Source organism: Lethenteron reissneri, chromosome 36, assembly GCF_015708825.2.
Source record: "Lethenteron reissneri isolate LAM-NWPU_2019-01 chromosome 36, ASM1570882v1, whole genome shotgun sequence".
Classification (NCBI taxonomy): domain Eukaryota; kingdom Metazoa; phylum Chordata; class Hyperoartia; order Petromyzontiformes; family Petromyzontidae; genus Lethenteron; species Lethenteron reissneri.
This window is the reverse complement of record NC_083814.1, coordinates 10,096,441-10,123,820: the sequence shown is the minus strand read 5'-3', so window position 1 is coordinate 10,123,820 and position 27,380 is coordinate 10,096,441. Positions and strand designations below refer to the sequence as shown.

General features: G+C 45.7%; 1 protein-coding gene across 1 annotated transcript; it reads right to left on the bottom strand.

Moving 5' to 3' along the window:
• Positions 1 to 498: 498 nt before the first annotated feature.
• Positions 499 to 27,380, bottom strand: LOC133351216 (complement factor B-like). The gene is made up of 18 exons (XM_061566292.1): positions 27,126 to 27,380; positions 25,467 to 25,676; positions 23,067 to 23,252; positions 22,212 to 22,385; positions 19,176 to 19,256; positions 17,964 to 18,097; positions 15,854 to 15,992; positions 14,585 to 14,716; positions 13,246 to 13,323; positions 11,755 to 11,895; positions 10,240 to 10,361; positions 9,498 to 9,645; positions 8,264 to 8,426; positions 6,798 to 6,889; positions 5,089 to 5,204; positions 4,247 to 4,367; positions 2,489 to 2,538; positions 499 to 907 (listed from the first exon to the last, which is right to left on the bottom strand). The coding sequence occupies exons 1-18, from the start codon at positions 27,247 to 27,249 to the stop codon at positions 776 to 778; spliced, it is 2,343 nt and encodes a 780-aa protein (XP_061422276.1). The 5' UTR covers positions 27,250 to 27,380; the 3' UTR covers positions 499 to 775.

Below are 27,380 nucleotides of genomic sequence, written 5' to 3'. Positions count from 1 at the left end.
ACAGCTGTGTGATCCACACAGCTGTGTGATCCACACAGCTGTGTGATCCACACAGCTGTGTGCACAACTACAATTTGCAGCATGGGACATAACACAAGCACAGGACTTGTATTTTTCATTTTTAATCTAATTTATTGCAGTGTTTAGCCATCAAGTGGTATAATAAATGTAAAAAAAAACTTTCTATTAATTGTGCACGTGTTTTTATTTAATTGTTGTGTGGATTAGACTTGTAGACTTCGTTTTTAACGTAGATTTTTCGTTGCATTCACAGCTGGGTTGGACCTTTAGGTTTTCCGCGGTCCCAGGAGGCCCTCCTCAATAAGCCCGGCTCACTCGCTGGAGTCTCACTCCACAGTATTCCCTCGTTATTTACGACCTTGCTATCTGCGATTTTGGCTATCCGCGAATCACCCCTGGAACTCAACACGACTGCTGCATCGAGAGAGAGAAAGTAATGAGAGAGAATGTGGTGAGAGATAAGGCGACGAGATGAAATGAGAGAGCCTATTTACGTATTTATTTAAGGTAACGCATTAAAAAGTTAGGCTTTCGTAAGCCATTGTCGTCATCTGCAAGATATATCCCTCGCGAATAACGAGGGAATGGTGCATTTCAGTGGCGTTATTGACTGGGCCTGACTCTTCTAATCTTACGAACTCTAACCAACCCCAGACATCTGATGTCCTACAAATGCACGGTTGTATATTAAAGTTTTAGAAGCAGAGTAATGCGCGGGACATCTCAACGCGAACAATTAACATTGAAGCAAATCTCAAACGTCACCAAAATTTAGATCGGGAATCTGTCTCTTCACCCACGGCATCATCTTTGCCACGTTCGTGTAAAAGCTGCTCTTGATGTTCTTCCCACAATGCTGTGCCACTCCCCCAGCCACGATGCCAACCTGTTGTGGAACGAACACATCCTCGGTTTTAACACGCTTTCGCGAACAATATTAGCCGTCTTCTTGGTTCTTTCGGTAAAGTCACGTAGAATGGAAATAATAAAATAATAAAAATAAAACATTTCTTCACCTGAAGACGGCTGCTTGCGTTGTGGCCGAAACGTCGTGAGAATTATATTATTTTATTACGTTTTGTTTTTATTATTTTATTACTTCCCTTCTACGTGACTTTACCGAAAGAACCAAGAAGATGAATCCCTGCAGTCACGAAAGCTTTAAATCGAAAAATAATAAAATTATTCTCACGACGTTTCGGCCACAACGCAAGCAGCCGTCCTCAGGTGGAGAACAGGTCTGTCGAGTCATTCAGACTCTGTCTTCTCGACAGACCTGTTCTCCACCTGAGGACGGCTGCTTGCGTTGTGGCCGAAACGTCGTGAGAATGATTTAATTATGTTTTATTTGTATTATTTTATTATTTCCATTCTACGTGACTTTACCGAAAGAACCAAGAAGATGAATCCCTGCAGTCACGAAAGCTTTAAATCGGAATATCCGGTAGAGGTTTATTTTTAGGTTTGATCCCGTAAATATAAATGTGTCGTTAAACCTGCCACCACCCCGACATTGCCAATTTAGAAAGATTTGTGGCTATCAAATTTGAGCCAAATGTGGCTTTCACCTGATGATGCTAGTTGTAATTACTGGTGAAATATTGTGTGTTTACTCTCCAACACACCGGTGTGCTGTAGTGGTAATGAATTGGCATGTTTTGTTTAGGTGACAAACTTTACTAATTGGCTGTGTCGGGTGGTCGCGGGTTTAATGGCACATTTATTTGCGATCTAACCCAAAAAAACGTATGTAAACACAACCTTCTTTAAGACATTTCGCGGACACCCCATAACGTTCTATGCCGGTGGAGTGCGTTTGCTCCTCGACTTTGTTTTAAAAAGAATACCAAAGTAATATTTAATCTCCCGTCCATATCCAATAGGCCTCCTGAATTCACTACTGTAACAGTACAAATGTGGTTTTCAGTTTGGTGTCCTTTAAAAAAAAACGTTTTAAAATATTTCCAGCAGTTCGCCTTGATAGCAAATCGAGGTGATGTCATTGCAATAAAAAAACTGAAACTTCTCTTTTCCAAATGCATATTGAGTTGCACCGTAACACCCAGGTTAAATACTAAAGAAGAGGGCTAATATATTAGTACTTGAATTTCTATTGCACCCATAACTCAACATCTTTAAGGGATCATTTTTACCATGGGGTTCCGCTCCCCCTGCCGTTCTGCTGGCAGCTGCCCCCACGTGGCAAGCGGCGACCACAACACTGGCCTGCAAGTGGGAATTGAGTCTGCCACGAGCGGAGGTCATGTTGTGATGTTGCTACTGGTTAATCCAATTAAGTAACTTGAAAGTACATTTTTTTCTAATTTGGCAAATTTGGATCATGACGCAGGCACCACGTGACCTGCTGTTTTTTTTCTATATATCACCGGATCTCTTAATTTTCATTGTAAAGCAGAGGACGCCCCCTAAGACAATCCGGCAATGCCCAGGTGTGTTTTGAAATCACCTGAATCCATCTTCTGTTTTTTTGCAAAACAAGAGGTCCTCCGGAATCACCTGCACACAACGGAGTGGAGGGGGGAAATTGAGGGATTTATATTTCATGCTGTTGTCTTTTTCCTCCCCCATTTCATGGCAACTGTGCTGTTGGTAATTGTTTTTTTACCCTTCTATCTGGCAACAAAACCGACACCTTTTTTTACAAGGAGTCATGTTTGTATAGACCACAATACCTGCAGTCATAATGCAAACAAAAAACATAACTCTAATGTATGCACTGTCCGTGAAGTTGATTGGTCCACACCCGAGACAGCTTTCCTTAGAGCCTAGTCTCACCCATAACTCAACATCTGGCGTCATCTGGTCCAACCCATGTGAGACTAGGCTCTAAGGAAAGCTGTCTCGGGTGTGGACCAATCAACTTCAAGGACAGTGCATACATTATCAGAGTTATGTTTTTTGTTTGCATTATGACTGCAGGTATTGTGGTCTATGCAAACATGACTCTTTGTAAAAAAAGGTGTCTTTTGTTGCCAGATAGAAGGGTAAAAAACCAATTGTCATATTTTTTACTGGCAAATGAGGTTCCAATGGTGTCCTGTTGGTGTCATGCTGCTAGACACACGTCTGCTGAGACATCGCGAAGAGTGATGCATCGTGCTTTTGGGGAATGATCTGTGGTAGAAGATGTCGCAACAACGAATTCAGATATCTATTTCAGTGATTTTTTTTTTGCCTCCGATTCTTGGGTATGTATGTTGAACTTCTTTCGCACCGTACGTAGCCAATCGTGCTAAGCGGAGGTGCGGGGGAAGGACCACAAATTAAACACAAAGCAGTTCTATAGAAATAAGTGTTTAAACTAGATGATGATTTAAAAGTACATCGCTCCAGTGGCTTCCTAATATCGGAAGGAAGAGTGTTTCAGATGTCCGCACAAGAGCATCTGAAAGCGTTCGATACGGCGACTGACGTTCAATGGTTAGCCCAAAGCCACTGCGAGGATGACGGGAGTTCGCGTGATGGTTTCTGCTCCTTGGTGAGATCGGCAAGGTATTGTGGTTCATTTGTGGCAAGCACTTTGTGTGTAAAGAGTGCGACCTTTGGGATGATGAAGAGGAATGTTCTTTGCATGGCGGTCAAAACGAATATTTCAGTGCGGACTTCAGAGTACCTAAAACGTAGCTCTATGTGAAGACTAAATATAATGAATCTTAGGCTTTGCTTGCCTAAACAAATACTGCTGAATAATATTGCTCTGGTAAGCCACATGGGCTGATGGACTTACAGCAAAAATCTAGTTCAAGTAATGTCGAGAAAAAACATAGTAAAATGTATGAAAGTTTTTTTTTTAAATCCTTTATATTAAGTTCGCTTGCTTGCTTGCTTGCGTGCTTGCGTGCTTGCGTGCTTGCTTGCTTGCTTACGACCGTGCAAACCTTTCGGTCGCTTTTTAACCCACTTCCCGTGATCCAATCGAGCTGACATTTTGCACACAGACTCGTTGTGCGAGACAATTAATGTTCGTGACATTTTTTTTCCAAAATTTGACACTGTTTAGGAAAAACAAATTAAATATTTAATTACCAATTGTTTAATACTGCAGACAATCATCTGACCCATAGGTGGCAGCCATCTCAAGCCAGAGGACGAGAGGACTCTAGCCGCCACGCATATAAAGGATTTAGAGTGAAAAACTTTGTTTTTACGGGTTATACTTATTTTAACGTAAGCTCTGCTGGCTTTAACGCAGCCAAATGCATACCTCGGCATGTGTCTGCTGTTGCGTTCCATGCACACAGCATGTTCTCTGTGATATGTTTCTCTGCTTTCTCTTCGGTGACGTTAAATCTGGCCATTATGTCTTTCAGGCAAACTTCCTTTTTCTGGAAAACAAAGTACACGTGACACTCAGTAGGAATGCAACAATTTGCACTCCATTATAATTACAGAGACTCCTCTACTTATGAATTTTCGACTTACGAACTTGTAGAGATACGAACAAACCTGCCCATATGTCCAGTTGCCTGTTTGGACCGAGAGTCGTAAGTTCAACCGCCACGCAATAGATGGTGGTAGCGGCATCTACAACTGCATGAGATGATACAACGTTTAAAGCCATTCCCCGTGTTTGGAATCGACAGGGGTAAATTTGACTTACGGACAATTCGACTTACGAACAGACCTCTGGAACCTAACTCGTTCTTAAGTAGAGGAGTCCCTGTGGACGATTTCTCACATTTCGACTGGGGAATGTGGCTTTGCTCTTCCACGCCGGCCAGACATCTCGGAAGAGGTAGGACTACCAGAGGTCGCAAACGGGTTTTGATTCCTTACCTGTACCCGTACCCGGCCGCACCAGGGTCGCGAATGGGTACCCGTACGGGTACCCGTTCCCTACCCGTACCCGTACCCTACCCGAAATGAGTGACAAACGGTTACTCACCAGTGACTCACGGCCTACCCGTACCCGTACACGGCCGGGTACGGGTAGCCGGGTATCGGGTAGAGTACGGGTATCAGGTACCCGGTTGCGACCTCTGAGGACTACCCACATTTGACCCCGACACATGCCACCTGGCGGTTGACCGCATGGCTGTCACTCACCGCATATTGCACGGTAGCTTGCTGAAGCTGCTGGGCGTGTTTTTTATCACCCTCCAGAAGGCCAAATCCTGTGACTGTAAGTGATGTATTTTTTTTGACATCGATGAGGTTTTTTCCTGAAATAAAAAAAACATGTAAACATCTAGGAGAAGCAAGTAAAACAGCTACAAGACCAAACTGAACATTCACATTAGTGTTCAGTACAGCTTTGTATGCCTGTGAGACTTGGACGTTAAAAATATACTGACAGAGATAAGATATTGGCACTCGAAATCTATTGCTACAGAAGGATGCTGCATCTCAGATGGACCCAAAAGAGTGATCAACGTCGAAGAAAAATGTTGCACATCGAAGCCGTGTCGGATTAAGCTAGTGCGCTAACCTTAAACACCCAGTCGTTCATAAAGTTGAAGGCGTTATAGTACTATAGTAATAGAGCAAGTGCAGAATCACTGAATCGGAATTGATAGCTTGAAAGCATTTAGCGCGGGGCCCTTGAAAGTGCGTGGCCCGTAGCTACTACATGTGTCGCTACTTTTGCTACTACGATAATCCGGCACTTTAGAAGTCGACCTGATGCAGGAAGTGGTGAGACGGAAACTGGCATTATTTGAACACGTAGAATGAACAGGAAAATAACAAAAATTGCTTGCAAAAATGGAAGGAACCGGAAAGAGAGGAATACCTAAGAGAGGATGACTTGACGACATCATCAGAGATTGGTGTTAGAAAGATGTGGTCACTACTTGAGAATATTGGCACAAGACGAGAGGAAAGTTGAAACGGATAATGAAATGTGCAGTGGACACCGACGGGCGATCTGCATATGGAACTAATGATGATGTTTCAAAATGCGGAGGTGAAAAAACAAGACGACGCGGAGATAAATCGACATGACCACGGGGAGAATGTGAAAATGCCAAATATACAGGTGTCAGGGTCGGGATCGAACCGACGACCTCCTGCATACCAGATGAATGAGATTGCATCTCGCCAGTGTGGTTCCCCAACAAACTAAAAGCGGTTCTCATTCTATCTCGATTCTAAAAAGTTGCTAGCCGTCTGCTGTTTAATGCAGGCCAGCCGTCTGCTGTTCGACGAAGCTAATATCATCGGCTGACCATTACGACAAACACCTCCAGCACCCGGCAGCTTTAGACAATCGAGGTACAATGGGAGCTGCTCCATTCAACTCCTAAAAAACCTTCCTTAGCGCGTGCAGCAAAACGTCTGGAACGTTGTGTTGAACAGCGCTCGGCGCAAACCAGGAACACATCCGTCACAGTTCCTATGATCACTGTTTCATTGCTTTCATGGCTTTATTTTGGTGATTTCGAAAAGTGTATTGGTATAGCCATGTTTATTTGTTGTAGTACAGAGTTAGACGGATGGCCTTAATCTAAGTTGTCTTGTGGTTGTTGTTGGTTGTTTGACTTGCATCCTACTGGCATTTTTGCACACAGCGTTGGTGTACGGTGATTTTCTTCTGCAATATTTTGCTGTCTTTTCTTGGATTTTCTGTTTGCACTTAGTCACATATTCACTTTAAGATGTTTTTTGTTCATGTTTTTGCTTTTTGTTTGTTGCGGTTGCACCCGATTCAAGAGCCGAATGGCTCACAGGGCTACACCTAATACATGAACTTAAATGAACTTAAAAAATGAACGTCGGAGTGTTAATGGGTAATCATTGTTCATGGCAAGACGTACCATGTATGTTGCAGAGCGTTGTCCAATCCTTGTTTGCCGAATTGAGATCCAGGATCGCATTCGTTTCCTTTGTACATGGCAAGCAAATTGGCCTGTGTGAAAATGAAAGCGCATTTAGAAGAACAGAAGTCCGTTGCGACACACGAAAAAACCTCGGAATGCCGTTGTTGGGGAACACGATGGGATTAGCCGTCGTTTGGGCTCTTCGTACATCACAGGGGTGCCGGTCAGTGGCGTAGCTAAGATATTTTGCGCCCGGGGACGAACTATAAAATTGGCGTCCCCCCCCCCCCGTTTAATCACATACCAAAATGTAATTACATGACATGTAGGCTGTGTGTGGCGGGATATATAAACTTTTAGGTTGAGGTGTAGATTTGTGCAGTCGTTTCAGGCTGCCGCGCCCGCCGCAATAAGTTATAATGTGACGTTGTAAGCCTCATTTTGGCGCCCCTTTACCTTGGCGCCCGGGGACACATGTACCCCCCTGCCCCCCCCCCCCTAGCTACGCCTCTGGTGCCGGTCACCACCTTGACCAACACTGATGATGACGGGGCAGCCCGCGACGTAGGAGAAGGCCCAAACGCGGGTGCTCCAACGTACGCTACGACATGACGAACACGCGCCACTGTGTGCAACTGATGAGGTGGTATTAGAGAGGGGAGGAGGGGAGGGGGTATATACAGGGTGCTTCAAAAAATGTTGTTGTAGCAATATATTGGGGGGGGCGGGCATTTTGAGCATATTTGAATATTGGTGGGGATAATTACGGCCTCGGTACAGATAGTGGATAACAGTTAGATACTGCACTGTTTCTCGTGCGGTCTGATGAGAATTAACATGTACAAACATTGTGACGAATAGTTTTAATTTGGAATGTGATTAGTTACCTATTCGTAGAGAGAGAGAGAGTAGCAGACAAACCCTTCAATGGTCACGCATGTGTTACAACAAACTCATTTGTATTAAAAGTAAAACATTCAAAAATGTTGCGGACACATTGCATTCTGGGTAACCCTGTTGCAGTGTGGTCTCTTTATCTAGTTAACACAAAATTATAATTTGCATGATCCGCAAGTAAAACGTTATTACACACTTCACACGCCTGCTGAACACGTTCTATGTTATGGAGAGAACGCTGATTAAAATGACAATACATACAATACATACCTTCGTATGTGTGGACATGTGTGACCCATGTAACTGGTACGTAACGTATAAAATGTTCATTCAAATGAATGTCCTCGCATTTAACTTTGATACGAAAAAAACGATGTATCATGGAGTATAGTGAGAATTGAACATTGGAACACCCAACGTTAGCAAATGTATACAATACATTTGTACAGGCAACGAGCTGAACCACGTGGGTAATGTAATATCTGAGCAGCCGACCCTATGCAAGAATGAGATTTCTGGCTTCGAAGAAGACAAGCAATATCTGTTTTTAATGACGAACTGCTTACCGATATGTATATCCAAATGTTAGACGCTTGCTAAGTTTAATAAGGGCGATGTCGTTATCCAAATTTTCGATTTGTACATGAGCGTCTGGGTTCCTGTTGTAGCCTTCGTGGATGATAATTTGTTTTGGAGAAATTTTATCTCCTCCCAGTTTGTTACTTGATCCTAAAAGCAAGAAACATGTATGCGTTAATTCATGTGCACATTAACTTATGACAATTAGGATAAGGAGTTCAACTTATAGTGCTTACATGGCTCAGCAACACAATGTCTTGCGATATCGTATCAACGACGCCAATCCCTGCTGCACTTTCCAAGTTGGGCCCGCAGTGCGACACAAAATGTGTTCGCACAATTGCACCATGACACCTCCTCTTTTTCGAAATAGCAAAACCGTATCTTTAACGTCCACTTTGAAGCAGATGGCGTGTGTCTATGTTCAACACGTCTGCAGTATCCTACGTATACACTATGAGACCTCCTTTACTAGTGGCAAAATATAGTAATAGGTTTTTACCCTTTCAACTGGTACAAAACTGACACCTCTATACAAGGGGTCACGTTTGCAATAACCACAACACAAGCAGTCAAAATGCAAACAAAAAGAAACAACTCTGACGATGATAAAGATATGCACTGTCCTTGAAGTTGATTGGTCCACACCCGAGACAGCTTTTCTTAGAGCCTAGTCTCCATTGGTGTTGGACCAGATGACGCCAAAAGGCGTACAACTCAAAAACAGCGCACTATCAGAGTATTGAGAGCTCGGGGTAAGCATTTACACTATGAGACCTCCTTTACCAGTGGCAAAATATAGTAATAGGTTTTTACCCTTTCAACTGGTACAAAAACTGACACCTTTATACAAGGGATCACGTTTGCAAGGACAGCGCATATCATTATCATTATCAGAGTTGTTTCTTTTTGTTTGCATTTTGACTGCTTGTGTTGTGGTTATTGCAAACATGATGCCTTGTATAAAGGTGTCAGTTTTGTACCAGTTGAAAGGGTAAAAACCTATTACTATATCCTACGTATGTTTAACGTCTTTGGCACCGTGCGTAGCCAACCGTGCTAAAAGCGGAGGTGCAGGTGGAAGGACAACAAACTAAACATTACAAAAACATTTACAAGGGTGACCGCTAGGCTAGAACTGCAATGCCCCTGCAACAATAGGCCGTGTTGCCACCCGAAAGCCACGGTAATCATGTGATGAAGGCTTTGCTTTGGCAGTACCTATCACAACGTCAATCGATCCCCTCCACCATTCGTCGTCAGTGATGGCGAATTCGTCGAAGCAATGGGCAGCGGTGAGGATCCACTGCTCGGCAATGATGGAGCCACCGCAAAATGCTGGTTTTACGTGATCATTTGAGATGTGCACCTGAAAAGAAAAGTTAAGTAAAATTCGTTGGTTCTTTCGGTAAAGTCACGTAGATAGAAAAGAATAATAGAAACATTATAAAAATGATAAAATAAAAAAAAATTAATAAAAAACGAAAACTCACGATGTTTCCATCGCAACACAAGCGGACGTCATCAGGCGCCTAAATTAATTTATTTTATTTCTACGCGACCTTACCGAAAGAACCAAAGAGTATTTTATGCATTCATTACACTTTATACACCACCTACGTTCACCATAATTTTCACTCGTAAGGTGCCTTTCACGATGCCTAAAGGTGCCGTGGACGAAATGAGAAAAGTAAAATAAGAAATAACCGGGTTGCGAAACACTAACCAGAGCAGGAATAAAACTACTTTGGAGAAAAAGCTTTTAATAAAAAAGTATCTAAAAAAAAGTAGCTTTTCAGTCAGGAATTTTAAAAACAACAACAACACTGACAGACGTGTACCTCCACAGAGGTACCTCCACAGAGAGGTACCTCCATAGAGAGGTCCACGCCTGGATCACCGCAGCAACCCGTTTGCGCAACAGTGACACTCCACAAACGCGTTTGGAAAGGTGCACACGTACCCTCATACTAATCTGCGCTTGCCATGGCCACAGCTCGATTTTAGTGGGATCGCCTCCTGCGATCCGAGCACGCGGTATCCTGAAGGTGCCTGATGTACCGCACTGCGTAAACAGCTTCTCATCTGCAGCGCAGGCAACAAGGAACACCACACGCTTTCATTTCACTCACTCTGTCAGTTGTTGTTGTCGTCGTTGTTGTTGTTGTATCCTCAAATCTTGTAACTCAATTTTAACCCACTTCCCAATGTGGTATCGACTGCAAACTTGGTATACTTATGTCATATCTCCAACGCACGAGCAGAACTTCAGGCTGACAAACCCCTGCGAGGCAGGAGAGGCCACTGCCAATCTTAAGCAGGCGGAGTTCTGCCATCGGTGTGAACGCACGACCACGCAAACTCCAAGTGTACGAGCGTCAGGATCGGGATCGAACCCACGACCTCCTGTATACCAGGCGAGGTAGTTAACATCTCGCCCAACCTCCACTGCCACCCGATTGGCTCGTGCCTGATAGCCTCACCCCTGATAATTGTTTTTTTACCCTTTTATCTAGCAACAAAACTGACACCTTTTTTTTAACAAGGAGTCGTGTTTGCATTGACCACAATACCTGCAGTCGGAATGCAAACAAAAAACATAACTCTGATAATGTATGCACTGTCTTTGAAATTGATTGGTCTACACCCGAGACAGCTTTCCTTAGAGCCTAGTCTCACATGGTGTTGGACCAGATGACGCCAAAAGGCACACAACTCAAAGACAATGCACCAGCAGAGTATGAGAGCTCGGGTTAAGCATTTACACCATTGGAACCTCATTTGCCAGTAGCAAAATAGCAAAAAATGTGTTGCCAGATAAAAGGGTAAAAAAACTATTATCATATTTTGCTACTGGCAAATGAGGTTCCAATGGAGCCTCAGCCCTGTCGGAGTTGTCAGGAGCCACCTGCAGCAAGGCTCACCCCCGATTGGCCAAATCTTTGGAAGAATTCCATAACATTTATCCCCCCCCCCCACTTCTTGAATGAAAGACTTCACAAGCCCAAGCTGATTCCTTTACCCACTTAGCAAACTCAACACGGATCCCTCTCCCGTACCGATCTCTCTCCACATGGAGAAACATTAAGAGCGACGCAGGGGTTGCTTCAAAAAAATGTTAACACTTCTGAGAAGTTGCAACAATACCGCAAGAAGTGCGCCTCCCGGCTCTGGAGACCACCTGGAGAGGATTCCAGGCACGCGCTGACAATGACGGCGAACAAGTGGAGACTCGTTGAAGCTATTAACATACATTTGTTACCATGCTACAGCGTATTATCCGTTATTTTTCCATAAAAAACGATAGTCCCATGTAAGTGTTAACATGTTTTTGAAGCAGCCTGTTTTTCAATGTTTCTCACAGCCCACGCACTTTGATATCCCCGTTACAATGAAACTCGCCCGATTGCAACGATTTGGGAAATATTAACCCGTGCGTCGATTCGACTGCGCGATATTGAAACAAAGAAAGCATCACCTGCGTGCAGCATTTTTTCAAAAACTTCGTTCAGATCATCGTAATCCCTGAGAATGAAGGAATGTTGCTCGTTGGGTTTCTGCGACGCAATTGTTTCGATCTCGTCCTTGTAGACGTCTCCCATGCCAAAGACATAAACGTCTGGACAAACGCAAAAAAAGATACACACATGCAGAAGAGTCACTCGAGAAAGGCGACCTGCTCGAATGAATCGAATGGGCGGGTTGAAGTTCCGCAAGAACACATTCCTGCGGAGGGAGCTGGTAGGAACGTTGGGTAGCTCGGTCAATGGCCAGCGTCAACGGCGGCGTGGTGTATTCCGCAAATATGCCCGACTGTGAGGGCGGGCACAAGCCGGCGTGAGTAGGTTAAACGTTGAGTTTTATAAGGGCACCACGGGGTGACCAGCCCCTTCCCACCCAGCCACACCCCTCCCACCCCCACCCAGCCCCACCCTCCCCACCCAGCCCCTCCCCACCCTCCAAACCCAGCCCCTCCCCTCCCCACCCAGCCCCTCTCCACCCTGCCGTCGCCACCCAGTCCCTCCCTTCCCACCCAGCCCCTCCCTGCACGACGGACGGACGGACACAATAATCCCCTGTGGGCTGGTGTAACCAGGAGGTTCCTACCAGTATAACGTATGCGTTGTTTCTCCCGAGGTGATGGGGGTGTTTTTATTATTGCACGCTTTTATTTAACTCACACTCTGTGTGTTGTATCCTGAACTCTGTCTGTTGTCGTATCCTCAAATCTTGTAACTCAATTTTAACCCACTTCCCAATGTCGTATCGACTGCAAACTTGGTATACGTATGTCATACTGATGACAATACTATATTCTATCATTAAAATAATATATTTTTTATTTTAAGCAATCTTTTGTATATCTTATGTTTCGGCTTGGGTCTGATTGTCCATGCTTAAATGATGTTGGCTATAAATCACCACGGCCCCTTACCTTGTGGCAAGCCTCGGGGCCACTTCCATTACTCGTACGGTACATTTCATTAAAGCGTGTTTAAAAAAAAGTATTTTTAAATATTACTTATTGTGTGTTTTGGGGGGTAGGTGTTTGTCTACGTTTGGGCCCTGTACTGTGTTCCAGCACCACCTGATTGTTCGCTTAGAGGTACGTATCCACATTTTTTTTTACATTATAGGATTGGTTGGTATTGAGTCTTGTTGGATTAATTTGATCAGTATTAATTTGAAATGGCCAAAGGAAATGCAAGGTTTAAATACGCAATTTAGCCTTTTTTTCTACTTAGCTATGATTTGTACTAAATATTACTCTGACAAGATCAGCCTTACATTCGAGTACCAAACCCTAATGGGTGTGTAACTCTTACTGAAATCGAAATTGACAATAGGTTACAGAATTATTAAACGTCTCTTTATAGACGGAAATGCCATCCTATGTTGTTCAGTAATAATAATGAAAACCCAGGAGTATTATAATTGTTCTGCTTCTTGCAGGTTGTGCTCCAACTACCCATGTGTTCTTTAGGGATGTCCAGGTCAATGTTGTCCATCAGGAATTTGCCCGGTGGAGGTCCAACATTGGATCTTCCTTCAAACACGAAATAAATGAGAAGGGGAGGGGAAAGGTGGGGGAGGGGGGGGGAGACACAATCAGAAACCACTTTTTTCATATTTAGCATTATTGTACTTATATACCCAGGAGAGCCTTGCTGAATCTCAAAACTATTTCTTCAGGAAGGTCCTCGACACGTTTTTACATGGGGGGGTGCAAGTTAGTTTTCAACATTGAGATGTCCAGTACTAGTTACATAGCGGTTATTTCAATCTATGCGAGGAAAACAGAGAAGCTGTAGGAGATCATTGCAGAACAGGGGAAGGACAATGGAAAACTCTGCTAAGAGCACAGACAAAAACAATCAGACCAAGGACCTGTTTTGCTACGAGGCGTGAGTGTTACCACTGTGCCACCCGCCACCCCGTAATGACTCTGCATGTTCACAATAGTTTGAAACTACAAACACGAAACGGATGCGGAGTAAACTGCACGCCACGTGGCAGTTACACATTCCTGCGGAGGGAGCTGGTGTAGGAACCTTGGGTTGCTCGGTCAATGGCCAGGGTCAACGGCGGCGTGGTGTATTCCGCAAATATGGCCAACTGTGAGTTTTATAAGGGCACCACGGGGTGACCAGCCCCTCCCCACCCAGCCCCACCCCCCACCCAGCCCCACCCTCCCCACCCAGCCCCTCCCTACCCTCCCCTCTCCACCCGGCCCCACTCCTCAAATTTTTGGATGCACGACGGACGGACGAACACAATAATCCCCTGTGGGCTGGTGTAACCAGGATGTTCCTACCAGTACTAGTTTAAAAGTGTACAGAGTTGATTGTGTCGGTTCAGTCATCATTGCACGCACATTACATTTTGTCTTGCACTTAATTTCCTAAACGGCAGCTCTGAGAATGAAAATATCAGTTTGACTGTCAAGCAACGAACAATATTCTCATCACATGCAGAGCGAGTGGAAAAGTGCTGCCTCCTGCTATGTTATCCGCTTTTGGTGGGCTGGTTTATAACACAACGGGCCACGCTAGCTCTTCAGAGATCTGATTGAATTCTATGTCCCACGATGACATGATGCCAAAAAAAGCACAATCAGGATAAAACTGGGACGAACAACAGTTGCATATATCGCGGACAAAAAAAAGTTTGAACTTCTGCATCGGGAGATTTGCAACGCGGGCACGACTTTGTTTGCGAGATGTTCGGTTCAGTGATTTGGAGCCTTGCGCATGAAAAGTTGCTGTTGCTTCTGAGCCAAAGATGTGCACGTGTGAACGGCGGCTCACCATCTGTGAGAAGTATAATGGCTTGTCTGATATCCTTAAACGTATTCTGATTAGCCACTTTATATAAAGCCATTGTATCCAGCACCATCTTCAAAGCCATGGCTGTATTTGTACCCGGAGTATCGTCGAATTCTGTATCATTGTATACGGGAGATGAAAAACAAAACAAAGGAAAACATCATTGGAACCTCATTTGCCAGTAAAAAATATGATAATCGTTTTTTTACCCTTCTATCTGGCAGCAAAACTGACACCTTTTTTTATTTTGATGACGCCTTTTGGCGTCATCTGGTCCAACACCATATGAGACTAGGCTCTAAAGAAAGCTGTCTCGGGTGTGGACCAATCAACTTCAAGGACAGTGCATACATTATCAGAGTTATGTTTTTTGTTTTCATTATGACTGCAGGTATTGTGGTCTATGCAAACATGACTCCTTGTAAAAAAAGGTGTCAGTTGTGTTGCCAGATAGAAGGGTAACAAACCAATTATCAAAGGAAAACATTTTAAGAAATCCGTTTTTTCCTCTCTCAAAATGTGTGTTCGTTCATTCGTTTCTCAGTCCGCTTGTCCTCCGGCACAACATTACTACACCATAAGACAAAGATCCCCCGTATAGCCTTAACATACTCTCTGGTTCTTTCGGTAAAGTCACGTAGGTATAAAGTAAAATACAAAATTAAATCACGACGTTTCGATTGCAACACAAGCAATCATCATCATCAGGTGGGAAAACCACAGCAAGAAAACATTTTGCTGGAGCAACAGGAGAGCTTCACCATTCTTGCCCGATGAAGCTGATTGTAGTTATCAGCGAAACGTTGTACTCAAATTTTAAAATGCTGTTGATTCTCTCTTCAGCACACCGGTGGGCTAAAGAAGTCAATTAATTTGTCCTTTGAAAAACGTGACACATTTTTTACTGTTTGGCCGTGTCGGGTGGTGGAGGGTTACGACACATTTATAAATAACGCGATCTGACCCAAAAACCTACATTATGAACCAGCAGTATTTGTTTACAAAGCGGGACTTTCTTGATTAGAAGCAGGAGGTTACAACTGGTTGAGAGAGAGCCAGAAAGTGCTGGCTTCAGCTGAGGTCGCAGTCGACCTCACGGCACAAGGTGACAAGGTGGACAGAGGCAGAGGAGATTCAGGAAACGCATCCCCGTTATTTTGACTGCCTCGCCGGCCGATTGAACTGGTGACCTCTGGATGTTCCGACCACAATCATGAATGTGACGCAGTGCTTGCCAAAATGTACACTTACCGTAATAATCCAGATCATCCAAAATCTTGATCACAGCGTTGGGGTCATTGGACCAACTGTCACGCACCGAAAGCTTTAAGGATGGATTCGTGGCATACATCACGATGCTGTACCTTATATTCCTGACGTACATTCCGATCTAAGGAATTTTGACGGAGACATTCACGAGTCAGGATTAAACAGTTCGCCACCAATGAAACCCGCGCCACGCACGCACGCACGGCGTGAAGACGCACATCTTCTATGTCTTGCGATGATCAATTGGGTAAAATCGATTCTTACACTCGTGATAGACGCTTCAAATCTGTGTGCGCGGAGAATCGACGATGCTAAATAACACGTGTGTGAAATGAGAAACAATTCTAGATTTGAAGCTTTCGTGACTGCAAGGATTCATACTAGTAGGTCTTTTCGGTAAAGTCACGTAGGTATAAAAATAAGTAATAAAAATAAATAATAAAAGTAATATAATAATATAAGAAATAAGAAGAAATATTATTTCTTATATTATTTATATAAGAAGAAATATTATTTATTATTTTATTTCTTTTTATTATTTATTTTTTACCTACGTGACTTTACCGAAAAGACCTAAGAAAATGAGAAGCAAGTCTGAAAAGTGTGCAACAAGCCTTGGCCGGTTGTACAACTCTCCAAAATTACACCTTCAATAAAAAATAAAATTTCCTACAGGGATGCAAAAACGCAGAAAGATGTTCCTCGCTAAGGGAGATAAGGCAGAGCTATATAGGAATGATGCGAAGGAGGGAGATAGGAAGAGGTGGAGAGCGGAGGGAGGGGGGTGAGTGAAAAGGCATGGAACAGAGAAATAAGAGATAGAGCAAAACGGAAAGAGGACAGTGAGGGAAAGCAACTAGCAGTGGTTGAGAGGATTAGGGAAATCGAGATGAGAAAAGGAGAGCTGGGAGGAGAAGAGTGAGACGTCAGAGAGAGAGAGAGAGAAACAGAGAGAGATGGGGGGGGGGGGTGTGGGTGCGATACAGTGGAGGGAGGAGAGGAATAGAGAAACAGATAGAAACAGAGACAAAGTGAGGAATTGAGATAAATTAGGATACTCGGTACAGAGAAGGCACGAGAAAGGTGGAGAGAGACAGGGCTCTGTATAAGATTCATTGTTTTACTGGCTGGCTGGCTGGGAGGGACCTGGGGATTTCAAGGGATTTCACATCCAAAGGATGTGTGGGTTGCTAGCTATTGAAACATATAAAATTAATGAAGGTCAAATGAGTGCGTTACTGATTGAACTTTATGGTTAAAAATAAATTTGGATTAAATCATTTAAATGAACAATTATATTTAGTGCAATACACAATTAATGTTGTTTCAATGTAACACATTTAAATCTGAAAATAGAATACATACAGTACTAAATTGGCCCTAGAAATCCAAAAATCTGGTATCCTAAGAAATGAAAATCGCAACCCATCCTTAAAGTATATGAAAGGTAAAGGCGCGGACCTGCAACTGCTGGCTCATGCCACCGCCGTCAAAAAGGCCTCCACTCGAGCGAGTATTTGGTCTACTCTTCCACACTGACCAGATGCGTTGGCAAGAGATGGACATAAGCACACCTTACCCCTGTCGATTGACGAACACGTGACCTTCCGATCAATTAACCGTGTCGTACCCATATATACTGCTGGGCGGACAAAGGCAGGGGAATTTAAGAAACTTGTCCTTATTGTTTGAATTGCCGCCCGTGGCCATCGCATTGAACTGGCCGCCTCTGTGGTGCAAATCTGGTGTGTTGACCGCTAGAACACCGTGGCAGCTCCTCTAACATAAATGTTGTGCGTAAATGGTTCATGAGAGCCCTACTGCAACTTGCGAATCTCCACGCATCACGTCGGCAAGCATGGAATGTTGGGCCGACGCTGGTTCCAACGGTTCAAAACCACATGCCGAACGTTGGCCTTACGTTCGCACGCTTACCGGGACCAGCGGAAAACGATAATGAATGTACTGCATTGAATCACGACCCGCAATCGTGACAAATAATATACTCAAATCGCTGGGGTGTGAATCAAAAGATGCAGACCCATTGTGTCCATGCACCGTAATTGGGGGTGAGTTGTGTGCGGTGCGTTACCCTGTTGATGAGATCTTTGACAAAATTCAAGCCCGTGTCAAAGTCTTCCTTGCCAACGCTGTAGGAGGCATCAATGACCAGGTAGATGTGCGTGTCGTACAAGCTCGTCAAATTGATGGATCGTGCCATTGATTCTTAAACACACACACACACGTACAAATCCCAATATATTAAACGGCACAATTTGTCAATGTAAATGCAGGATATGTAATACACTGGTCGACACACTTTTTCTGGCATAAGGTATTCCAACGTAATTTTGGGGTGCTGATTCCAAATATGGCATCAGTTTTTGTCTATCACATCAAGTTTTTGAGATATCAAATATTGCATTTTCAATAAAAACTGCAGAAGAAAAATATTAAATAAATGTGGATATCTACATAAAATGATATTATAAACACACTATCCTAAAAAAATACAGCACCATATTTTAACACTAAAGCAGACCCTGACTCGCAACAACTTGCAATCATAAGTGACAGAGTTAATTTCGGGTAAAATCAATGAAAATGGGGTATGCTGATAGCATAAAAATGAGATGTGATAGAGCAAATCTGAGATCAGATTTGGAATAAGCAACCTGAAATTAGTCTAAAACAGCTGCAAAAGTCCAGTGATATTAAGGGCAATTAGGCTACGTATTGCTAAACTCAGGGTTTAATTTTTATTATATCCCCTCTCTTGGGGACGTCCAGGACCAGTTCAGATATTCGCCGCTGATGTTGGTGGCCATGAGCGGGAATCGAACTCAGGTGGTCGTGAGCGACTTCATGGCACCTGTGCTTGACACCTGGACTGCCACTCCCCACGCTGTAAGACAAAGACAACCCTGATAGTCTTCACACACGTTTGGGACAAGGGCTGTTAGTGAGGACTTATGAAGGCTGGCACGGTACACAAGGGGGTGGGTAGCCGGCACCACGCCCGACCGCCTTTGTCTCCCGAGTGGCGATGTTTACACACTGCACCAGGTACTCATTTGAGGCTGAGTCGACTAAAGAGAGGACCAGAACCGGTTCATAAAAATCGTCACTGATGTTGGCCGTGAGTGGGAATCGAACTCGGGTCACCGGGTTCGTAGTGCAGAGCGCTAACCACTGCACCACCGCTTCCCATACTGTTGGACAAACACGCACACACAAATCTATAAACGTACATTTAAAACACAAAGTAAGAGTAATATTTCGTGTGTTGCTTGCAACACAGTACCTGATTGCTCAACACCCATTGACAAAGTGACTTTGCTGAGTGCAAAGGACACATCTTCTGGATTGTCATAGCTGTAAATATCTGTGAGGATACAAAGATCAAATAATAATTAGTGGCGTAAGATATAATAATAAAGCAATTTGTAACGTGCACAACATTTGACAAACAATGACAATGATCATGAGGTATGTCTGCTCAGTGTCATGCCAGGCGCGAGAGGTGGGGCCTTTAAGTGTTTCTTAAAAGGTGTAGACTCTGTCAAGGCGCTCTCCTCCTCCGACTCAGCTTCAAAAGACGCTGCCAAGCTTAGCAGTGTTCATTAGGACGCTGTCTTTCCGACAGCCCTGTTCTTCACCTGAGGAAGGCTGCTTGCGTTGTGGCCGAAACGTCGTGAGAATTTGATCTTATTATGTTTTATTTTTATTATTTCATTATTTCCCTTCTACGTGACTTTACTGAAAGAACCAAGAATATGAATTTATGCAGTCACGAAAGCTTTAAATCTAAAAATGTCCAGTGGTATTCCAGACGGCCGGGGCTGCTGTCGGATAATCAGCGCCCAGCAGTGATGGTCTTAGTCCTTCGTGTAGAGCAGCGGTCGGGAACCTATGGCTCGCGAGCCATATATGGCTCTTCCGGTGACGGCATATGGCTCCCAGACAATTTTGAGTTGAAAAAAATAATAATAAAACAATAAAATCAGTTTGGAACTGATTTTAAAATACTTGTGATATTGCTTAATAATACTGTGCCATTTTAAAGTAAACAGAAATTTGTTTTGAAGATAAAATTTCTCGGGTCACGGGTCCCGTGACCAGAAGTCGCATTAAAAGTAAGACATATTTAATTTATTATACGTTAAAAATACTATATGGCTCTCAATGAAATATATTTAGAAATATTTGGCTTTTATGGCTCTCCCAGTCAAAAAGGTTCCTGACCCCTGGTGTAGAGAGAAGGAGGTTGACAGTTGTGCTGAATGATACTGCGATCATAAAAGCATAGGAGACATGCACACGATATTCCCTCATACTGGTAGGAACCTCCTGGTTACACCAGCCCACAGGGGATTATTGTGTCCGTCGTGCAGAGGGAGGGGCTGGGTGGGGAGGGAGGGGCTGGGTGGGGAGGGGAGGGTGGGGAGGGGCTGGGTGGGGAGGGAGGGGTTGGGTGGGGAGGGGAGGGGCTGGGTGGGGAGGGGCTGGGTGGGGGGTGGAGGGGTGGGGCTGGGTGGGGAGGGGAGGGTGGGGAGGGGCTGGGTGGGGAGGGTGGGGCTGGGTCGGGAGGGGAGGGTGGGGAGGGGCTGGGTGGGGAGGGTGGGGAGAGGCTGGGTGGGGAGGGGAGGGTGGGGAGGGGCTGGGTGGGGAGGGTGGGGCTGGGTGGGGAGGGGAGGGTGGGGAGGGGCTGGGTGGGGAGAGGCTGGGTGGGGAAGGGAGGGGCTGAGTGGGGGGTGGAGGGGTGGGGCTGGGTGGGGAGGGGCTGGGTGGGGTGGGGCTGGGTGGGGAGGGTGGGGCTGGGTGGATATGCACTGGCGAGATGGGCAGAGGGAACTCGTGGATTGGCCTCATTATTTCACGCTGCTAGTCGTGATGTAGGCCCACATCGACTGCCTGCTTTCCTAGATTGTTTAGCGGCCGACTTTCAGTCTCCTGCCTCCCCGACTCCTAAATATAGATTTACGGTTACTAAATCCTGGATTATAGTGTCGAAGACTGTCGTTCGGTTTCAGTTCAACGTACGTTTAATCGGGGTTTCAGTCCTCTGTATAGCATGACAACTGTAATTGCCAAGAATACTAGCATAAGTACCCGGCGTTGCCCGGGTGAAAAATATATTTCTTAATAACCTTACATATATACACAGATGGGCTGCTACCCCTGCCCCCCCCCAGCCACGATCTCCTCGGCCGCTGTGCAGTAATATGTACGGCCTATAGTGTGGTGGGGTGTCGAGGCCTAGTACCGTGCAGAGCCTCCGGCCTCGCCTAAATTGCCCACCCGGCTGAGGCTGGGTTTTAAAAATATTTCAAAATTACTGTTAATAATGTAACTGCAGTGCGTACTGACTGTGGTGGTACCTGCTTTCACTGCAGCAGTGCATACTGTGGTGGTACCTGCTATGATTACAGCAGTACATGGTGACTCTATAGCAGTATTTATGGACTGTATAGCACAAAGTACTCACCTGTCAGAGTGAATTTACCTCAGAGTCGCGTGTTAATGCGTGCGCATATTTTTAACGGGAATTAAAAATGGCGTCCACCCCGCAGCAAATGCGTCGCTACCCGTTGCCAGGGGCAACCGCCGTGGAAAACCAAACGGACAAATCGCGTCTCGCAAATCCCTCACATTTCGTCCAATGAAACTGCGTATGGTATATATATAGATGGAGCACACAAGGGAGCCACTGTGAATCTATAATGTAAAGTTTCAACAATAACCGAGAGGAACCAGCCACGGAATAAAAAAAAAAACCCAGACTTCCAAAGAAGGTAAAAATTAGGTCGCAATCAAAGACAAATTTTGATTCGTAATCGAGTATTTGTGTAACACGGGGGGACCCACAACACCTTCTACCAAAGACTATGATTCCTAATCGAGTACTGGTGCAACACGGGGGGGGGACCCACAACAACAATGAGGTCACACTCTACCAAAGACACATTCTGATTTGTAATTCAGTACTGATGTAACATGGGGTGGAAGGGGGCACAACAACAATGAGGTCACACTCTACCAAAGACACATTCGGATTCGTAATCGAGTGCTGGTGCAACACGGGGGATCCACAACAACAATGAGGTCACACTCTACCAAAGACACGTTCTGATTTGTAATTGAGTACTGGTGTAACACCGGGGAGGCCCACAACAACAATGAGGCCACACTCTACCAAAGACACATTCTGATTTATAATTGAGTACTGGTGTAACACCGGGGAGGCCCACAACAACAATGAGGCCACACTCTACCAAAGACACGTTCTGATTTGTAATTGAGTACTGGTGTAACACCGGGGATGTCCACAACAACCCACCTTCACAATCCGATTCCTTCCCCGTCCATTCCCCGGTCGACAGGCAGGTGCGCCGGGTGTCCCCGGACATCACCAGCCCCGGGCTGCAGGTGAAGGAGACGACTCCTTCAATGTCGAAGTCCACTCCCATCTTGCGACCTCCGAACGGAACGCCGGGGTTTCGACAAAATGAACCTGTGTATGACCCCATCCACCCACCCCAAAAATAAAAGAAAACGTTGGATGGCTCAAAAAGGTCCGCACGCACCACCGATTAGCAACGGTTGGCCATGCGTGCGGTGCGAAAGAAGTTCAACGTACCGTGCGTGCGCATACCTGTCAACCCATACTGTTTACCTGTGTTGTACAGGGAAATTGAGTTTTCAAGTCCATATGGCATAACAGCCGTTTCAATACGGGCACAATTTAGTTTTGTCTTTGTGTTTCTCCATTGTGATGGGACTTTGTAGGATGAACGTTGAAATGTATAAGGGGCACGGGCTGACCAATAATATCTGAATTGGTCTGTAGCAAGGTAGACACTGATAAGGGGTTGACAGGTATGTGTCTGCAACAGGTCAGAGAGCCGAGTTGGCATCACCCGAGATCCTGTGACCATGAGCTCAGGACTTAAGCAATGCTATACGTGGCCTAAGCCAAGACCTGTCTTGGCTCCAATTCCATAAGGAAGTTAAGACTGTTAAGCATCGTAAAGTTAGTTGAAAACTTAGGTGTAGCGAGGAGGCGTAAATAATAATCAAACGCTCCAAAGAGCTTCACTGTGAATGTTCGTCGCGGTTGCCATGCCCAGTCTAAGTGAGCGGGCGAGCTGGTCGACAATTGTGATGCATTTTACAGACGTGGGTGGACACGTACTCTCGTCGTCGCAGGCGGGAACAGTGCCGCTCCACTTTCCATTGGCTTGGCACGTGCGGTTACCAGACCCGTAGAATAAGAAGCCGCTGTAGCACGAGAAGGTGACGGTGTCGCCCACATTGTAGGGGTGCTTGCGTGGGTAATACTCCCCGTTCTCAAACTCCAGTGGCCCCACGCATGTCATCGCTGTCGGCGGGGGAGGGAAGGGAAAAAGGAAATAACATTGGTGGGTTAGGAACGTGGCTGGCATGAGTGGCCGATTGGCTGGGCCATGTGTAAGTTAGGCATGCAACTTGAGCCGAGAAAAATCAGTCGATTAATTGTATCAAACTAAAGTAAATAATCAACTAGATTGTTTGAAATAATAGGGGGGTTTCCCCCTTTTTTCTGGCGACAAAACTGAAACATTTTGCAAGGAATCGTGTTTACGTCCACCAAAATACTTGCAGTCAGAATGCAAACAAAAACAACACTCTGATCATTTATGCATTGTCCTTGAAACTGATTGGTCCACAGCAGAGACAGCTGGTCGAACACCGTATGAGACTAGGCTCTAAGGAAAGCTGTCTCTGGTGTGGACCAATCAGTTTCAAGGACAATGCATAAATAATTATCAAAGTATTGTTTTTTGTTTGCATTCTGACTGCAAGTATTGTGGTTAACGGAAACATGATTCCTTGCAAAAGGTTTCCGTTTTGTCGCCAGAAAAAGAGGAAAAACCCTATGATTATATTTTGGTACTAACAAAGTAGGCCTCATGATGTAGATTGTTTGTCTTGTGTCGCCACCCGGTCCAGCTCTGGGATGCGGGCAGGGGGGGGGGGCAGGAGATCTGGGGTGCATTCAATGGGCAGAGCACCCAAGAGTGATTTTACTGGTAGGAACCTCCTGGTTACACCAGCCCACAGGGGATTATTGTGTCCGTCCGTCGTGCAGGGAGGGGCTGGGTGGGGAGGGTGGGGAGGGGCTGGGTGGGGAGGGTGGGACTGGGCGGGGGGTGGGGCTGGGTGGGGAGGGGCTGGTCACCCCGTGGTGCCCTGATAAAACTCAACGTTTAACCTACTCACGCCGGCTTGTGCCCGTCCTCACAGTCGGGCATATTTGCGGAATACACCACGCCGCCGTTGACCCTGGCCATTGACTGAGCAACCCAACGTTCCTACCAGCTCCCTCCGCAGGAATGTGTTCTTTAGCACGACCCGTTGGTAGCCCAGAGCGCATCGTGTCAGGAGCTAACGGTCTGAGGAGCTTGCCTCGCTGTTTAAAGAGAGAGGGACATTCACTGGTAATGCAGCGGGCCCGTCCACGTTGGTTAGTTCGAATATTTATACGTGAAGACAGAGTAGGGAGGGAGAGCGGGGGGAAGGGGGGGTAGAGAAGGAGGGGGGGTTGTGGTTTGAAAAATATTTATAAGGAGCAGGTAGATTACATTTTGACTTAAAACTTTCGTTACTGCAGGAATTCATATTCTTTGGTTCTTTCGGTAAAAGTCACGTAGATAAAATACAAAATATTAATAAAAAATAAAAACCACGACGTTTCGAACGCAACGCAAGCGGTCGTCATCAGGAAAAGGGGGGGGGGGGGTGATGGGGGGGGGTATTGCGATCTAAACGTCGTGGTTTCTATTTTATATATTATAATTTTGTATTCTATCTACGTGACTTTATCGAAAGAACGAAAGAATAGGTAGAAGATTGTTAAGGTCTTTTTTTTTCAACTCAAAATGTTCTCACTCGTGGGAACTGACCCCACGTGCTCCCTCGTGACGAGCAGCTGCTGGATTTGGATGTCCTCCGAACTTAGAAGAAAACCCGTCGCAACACATATTTAAAAAATATTGTAGCAAATAGTCTTTAATTCATGGGACCTCCTTTGCCAGTACCAAAATATACTAATAGGGGGTTTCCCCTTTTTTTCTGGCAACAAAACTGATACCTTTTGCAAGGAATCCCCTATTAGTATATTTTGGTACTGGCAAAGGAGGTCCCATGATGTAGCTGCTCACCCGAGCCCTCATTACTCTGGTAGTGCGTTGTCTTGGAACTGTGCGCCTTTTGGCGTCATCTGGTCGAACACCATATGAGACTAGGCTCCAATGAAAGCTGTCTCTGGTGTGGACCAATCAGTTTCAAAGACAATGCATAAATTATCAGAGTATTGTTTTTTGTTTGCATTTGACTGCAAGTATTGTGGTTAATGTAAACATGATTCCTTTCAAAAGGTATCCGTTTTGTTGCCAAAAAAAGGGGAAAACCCCTATTAGTAGTCTTTACTTGTTATGAATTACAAGGTGGGGGGAGGGGGAGCTCAGCCTTCTACAAGACCCCCCTCCACCCCCATCCACCCCCTCCGGGTCACTAAAGGGGGGGGGGGGCATTTGTGTGCGTGCGAATTTACGGCGGCACGATGCTCTCCTCGCTTTCTGGTTGTAGGCGTTGACGAGCGGCGACCAGTCCCCGTTTTTCTGGCAGACGCGCGTGTGGACAGGAAACGGCCGCATGGCGTACGGGCACCTGTACTTGAGCACGCTGCCCACCGCCGGCTCGTCGGGCATGCTGGTGTTTCCCCCCAGGATCGACACCCCTTGTTTGGTGCACTGCAACCGAGCTGTGGGTGGAAAGAAAGCACGCGGTCAGTCGTCGTCGTCGTCAGGACCATCACGGCCGCCGTCATTGTCAGCGTCACCTTTGTCAACGATCGCCGTCAGTGTCACCGCCGTCAAGAGCGCATCGCGACCCGTGCCATCGATGCCAGCACGCCCTCGTCATCCGTTTGATTCCTTCTGCTGAGGCACGTAGTTATTGCAAAGTCGACGCTTGACATTCTATCTTAGTATCTCACCACCGCCACCTTCTTGGGTTAGGGTCTTCCCATTGGTCACCAACATCGAGGTACCACTCCAATGGCTGTCTCAGTAATTTTACTCCTACACGTGTCCCACCCATTGCAAACTCGTCTTTCCAATTGCATCTAGAGCAATCGCTTGTTATGTTGAACTACAAAGCTCCAAAAATGCTTACCCTATCCTCCCAACAGAGCCCTGGCATCCTCTGCAAGTGGCAGTTTAATTGTTTTTTTTTCGCCAGCCAAGCCAGCCTTTTGAGATGTGCGTCTCATCTCCAAGGGGCTTCTGCCTAGATGGCAGCTGCACTTTGGTGACACTTAAACGTTACAGAGAAAAAAACAAATAAAATTGCTTGCTCACGCCACTGCCGTCGGAAGGGCTTCCGCAAGAGGGACATTGAGAGGGCCCCCTCCAGAGTGTATTTGACCTTCTCTTCCACGCTGACCCAGACATCTTGGAGGATGTGCGATTACCCACAATTGGCTCCACCACAACTAACGCTGCCGATCATAGACAAGTCGTGGTTTACCCAGTTATGCCGCTGGGTGAACATACTCCTACTAAATCATGTTTTAGTTTACCAAGCAAGGTCCCCTGAGCTATATAGCTATTTTTTAGAAGCGAACTGGCCACGAATGATAGCTCAAGGAAGTGGCTTATCAGCCATATACTCTAAACATATGTTTTTAAATGTGGAGGGAAAGACCGGAGGACCCGAAGAAAAATCCACGCGACCACGGGCAGAGAGACATAAAAACTCCACGACCTCCTGTACACCAGGCGAGGTAGTAAACATCTCATAGCCACCGTGATGATGATGAGAGAGAGACGCAGACTCCAAATATACAGCTGGCGTCAGAGTTGGGATCGAACCCACGACCCCCTGTATACCAGGCGAGGTAGTTAACATCTCATAACCACCGTGATGATGATGAGAGAGAGACGCAGACTCCAAATATACAGCAGGCGTCAGGGTCGGGATCGAACCCACGACCTCCTGTACACCAGGCGAGGTAGTTAACATCTCGCCACCATGGCACCCCACAGGCAGGAGAGGAAGATTTCACAAAACTCGCCCCTCTGTTTCAACTGCCGCACCGGCAACCTCTCGACTGCCGTGGCAACCAATTAACACCGCGGTAGCATCCTAAAAACAAAGCAAAACCCCCCCAAAAAACAAATGTACACGCGTGAAAAGTAATTCGACTTACCGTCGCAGAGCTGCTGATGCGAAGCCCACACAACAATGCTCAGAACCACGACAGTCAACCTCGCACGGGGCATCTCTGCGCCGAGACGAGGCTGCGCGGGAGAGAGCGTGAAGCCAAGCGGCATCGACGGGGCGTGCGTGTTGTGGATGGCACAGCGGTGTCTGCTCAGTGTCGCCCGAAACCCAAGCCAGAATGCTTGCAACCTCGTTAAGCAGCGAGGAGGCTGGAATTTGTGCAGATCGTGCCAACCCTGGC

Excerpts from the sequence above, each read along its gene's own strand:
- LOC133351216 (XM_061566292.1), bottom strand. The coding sequence starts at position 27,249 with ATGCCGCTTGGCTTCACGCTCTCTCCCGCGCAGCCTCGTCTCGGCGCA. Across the intron at positions 25,677-27,125 it reads GCATCAGCAGCTCTGCGACG|CTCGGTTGCAGTGCACCAAA; the intron begins GTAAGTCGAATT and ends TTCCACCCACAG. Across the intron at positions 6,890-8,263 it reads ACATTTGGATATACATATCG|GCCAATTTGCTTGCCATGTA; the intron begins GTAAGCAGTTCG and ends ATTTTCACACAG.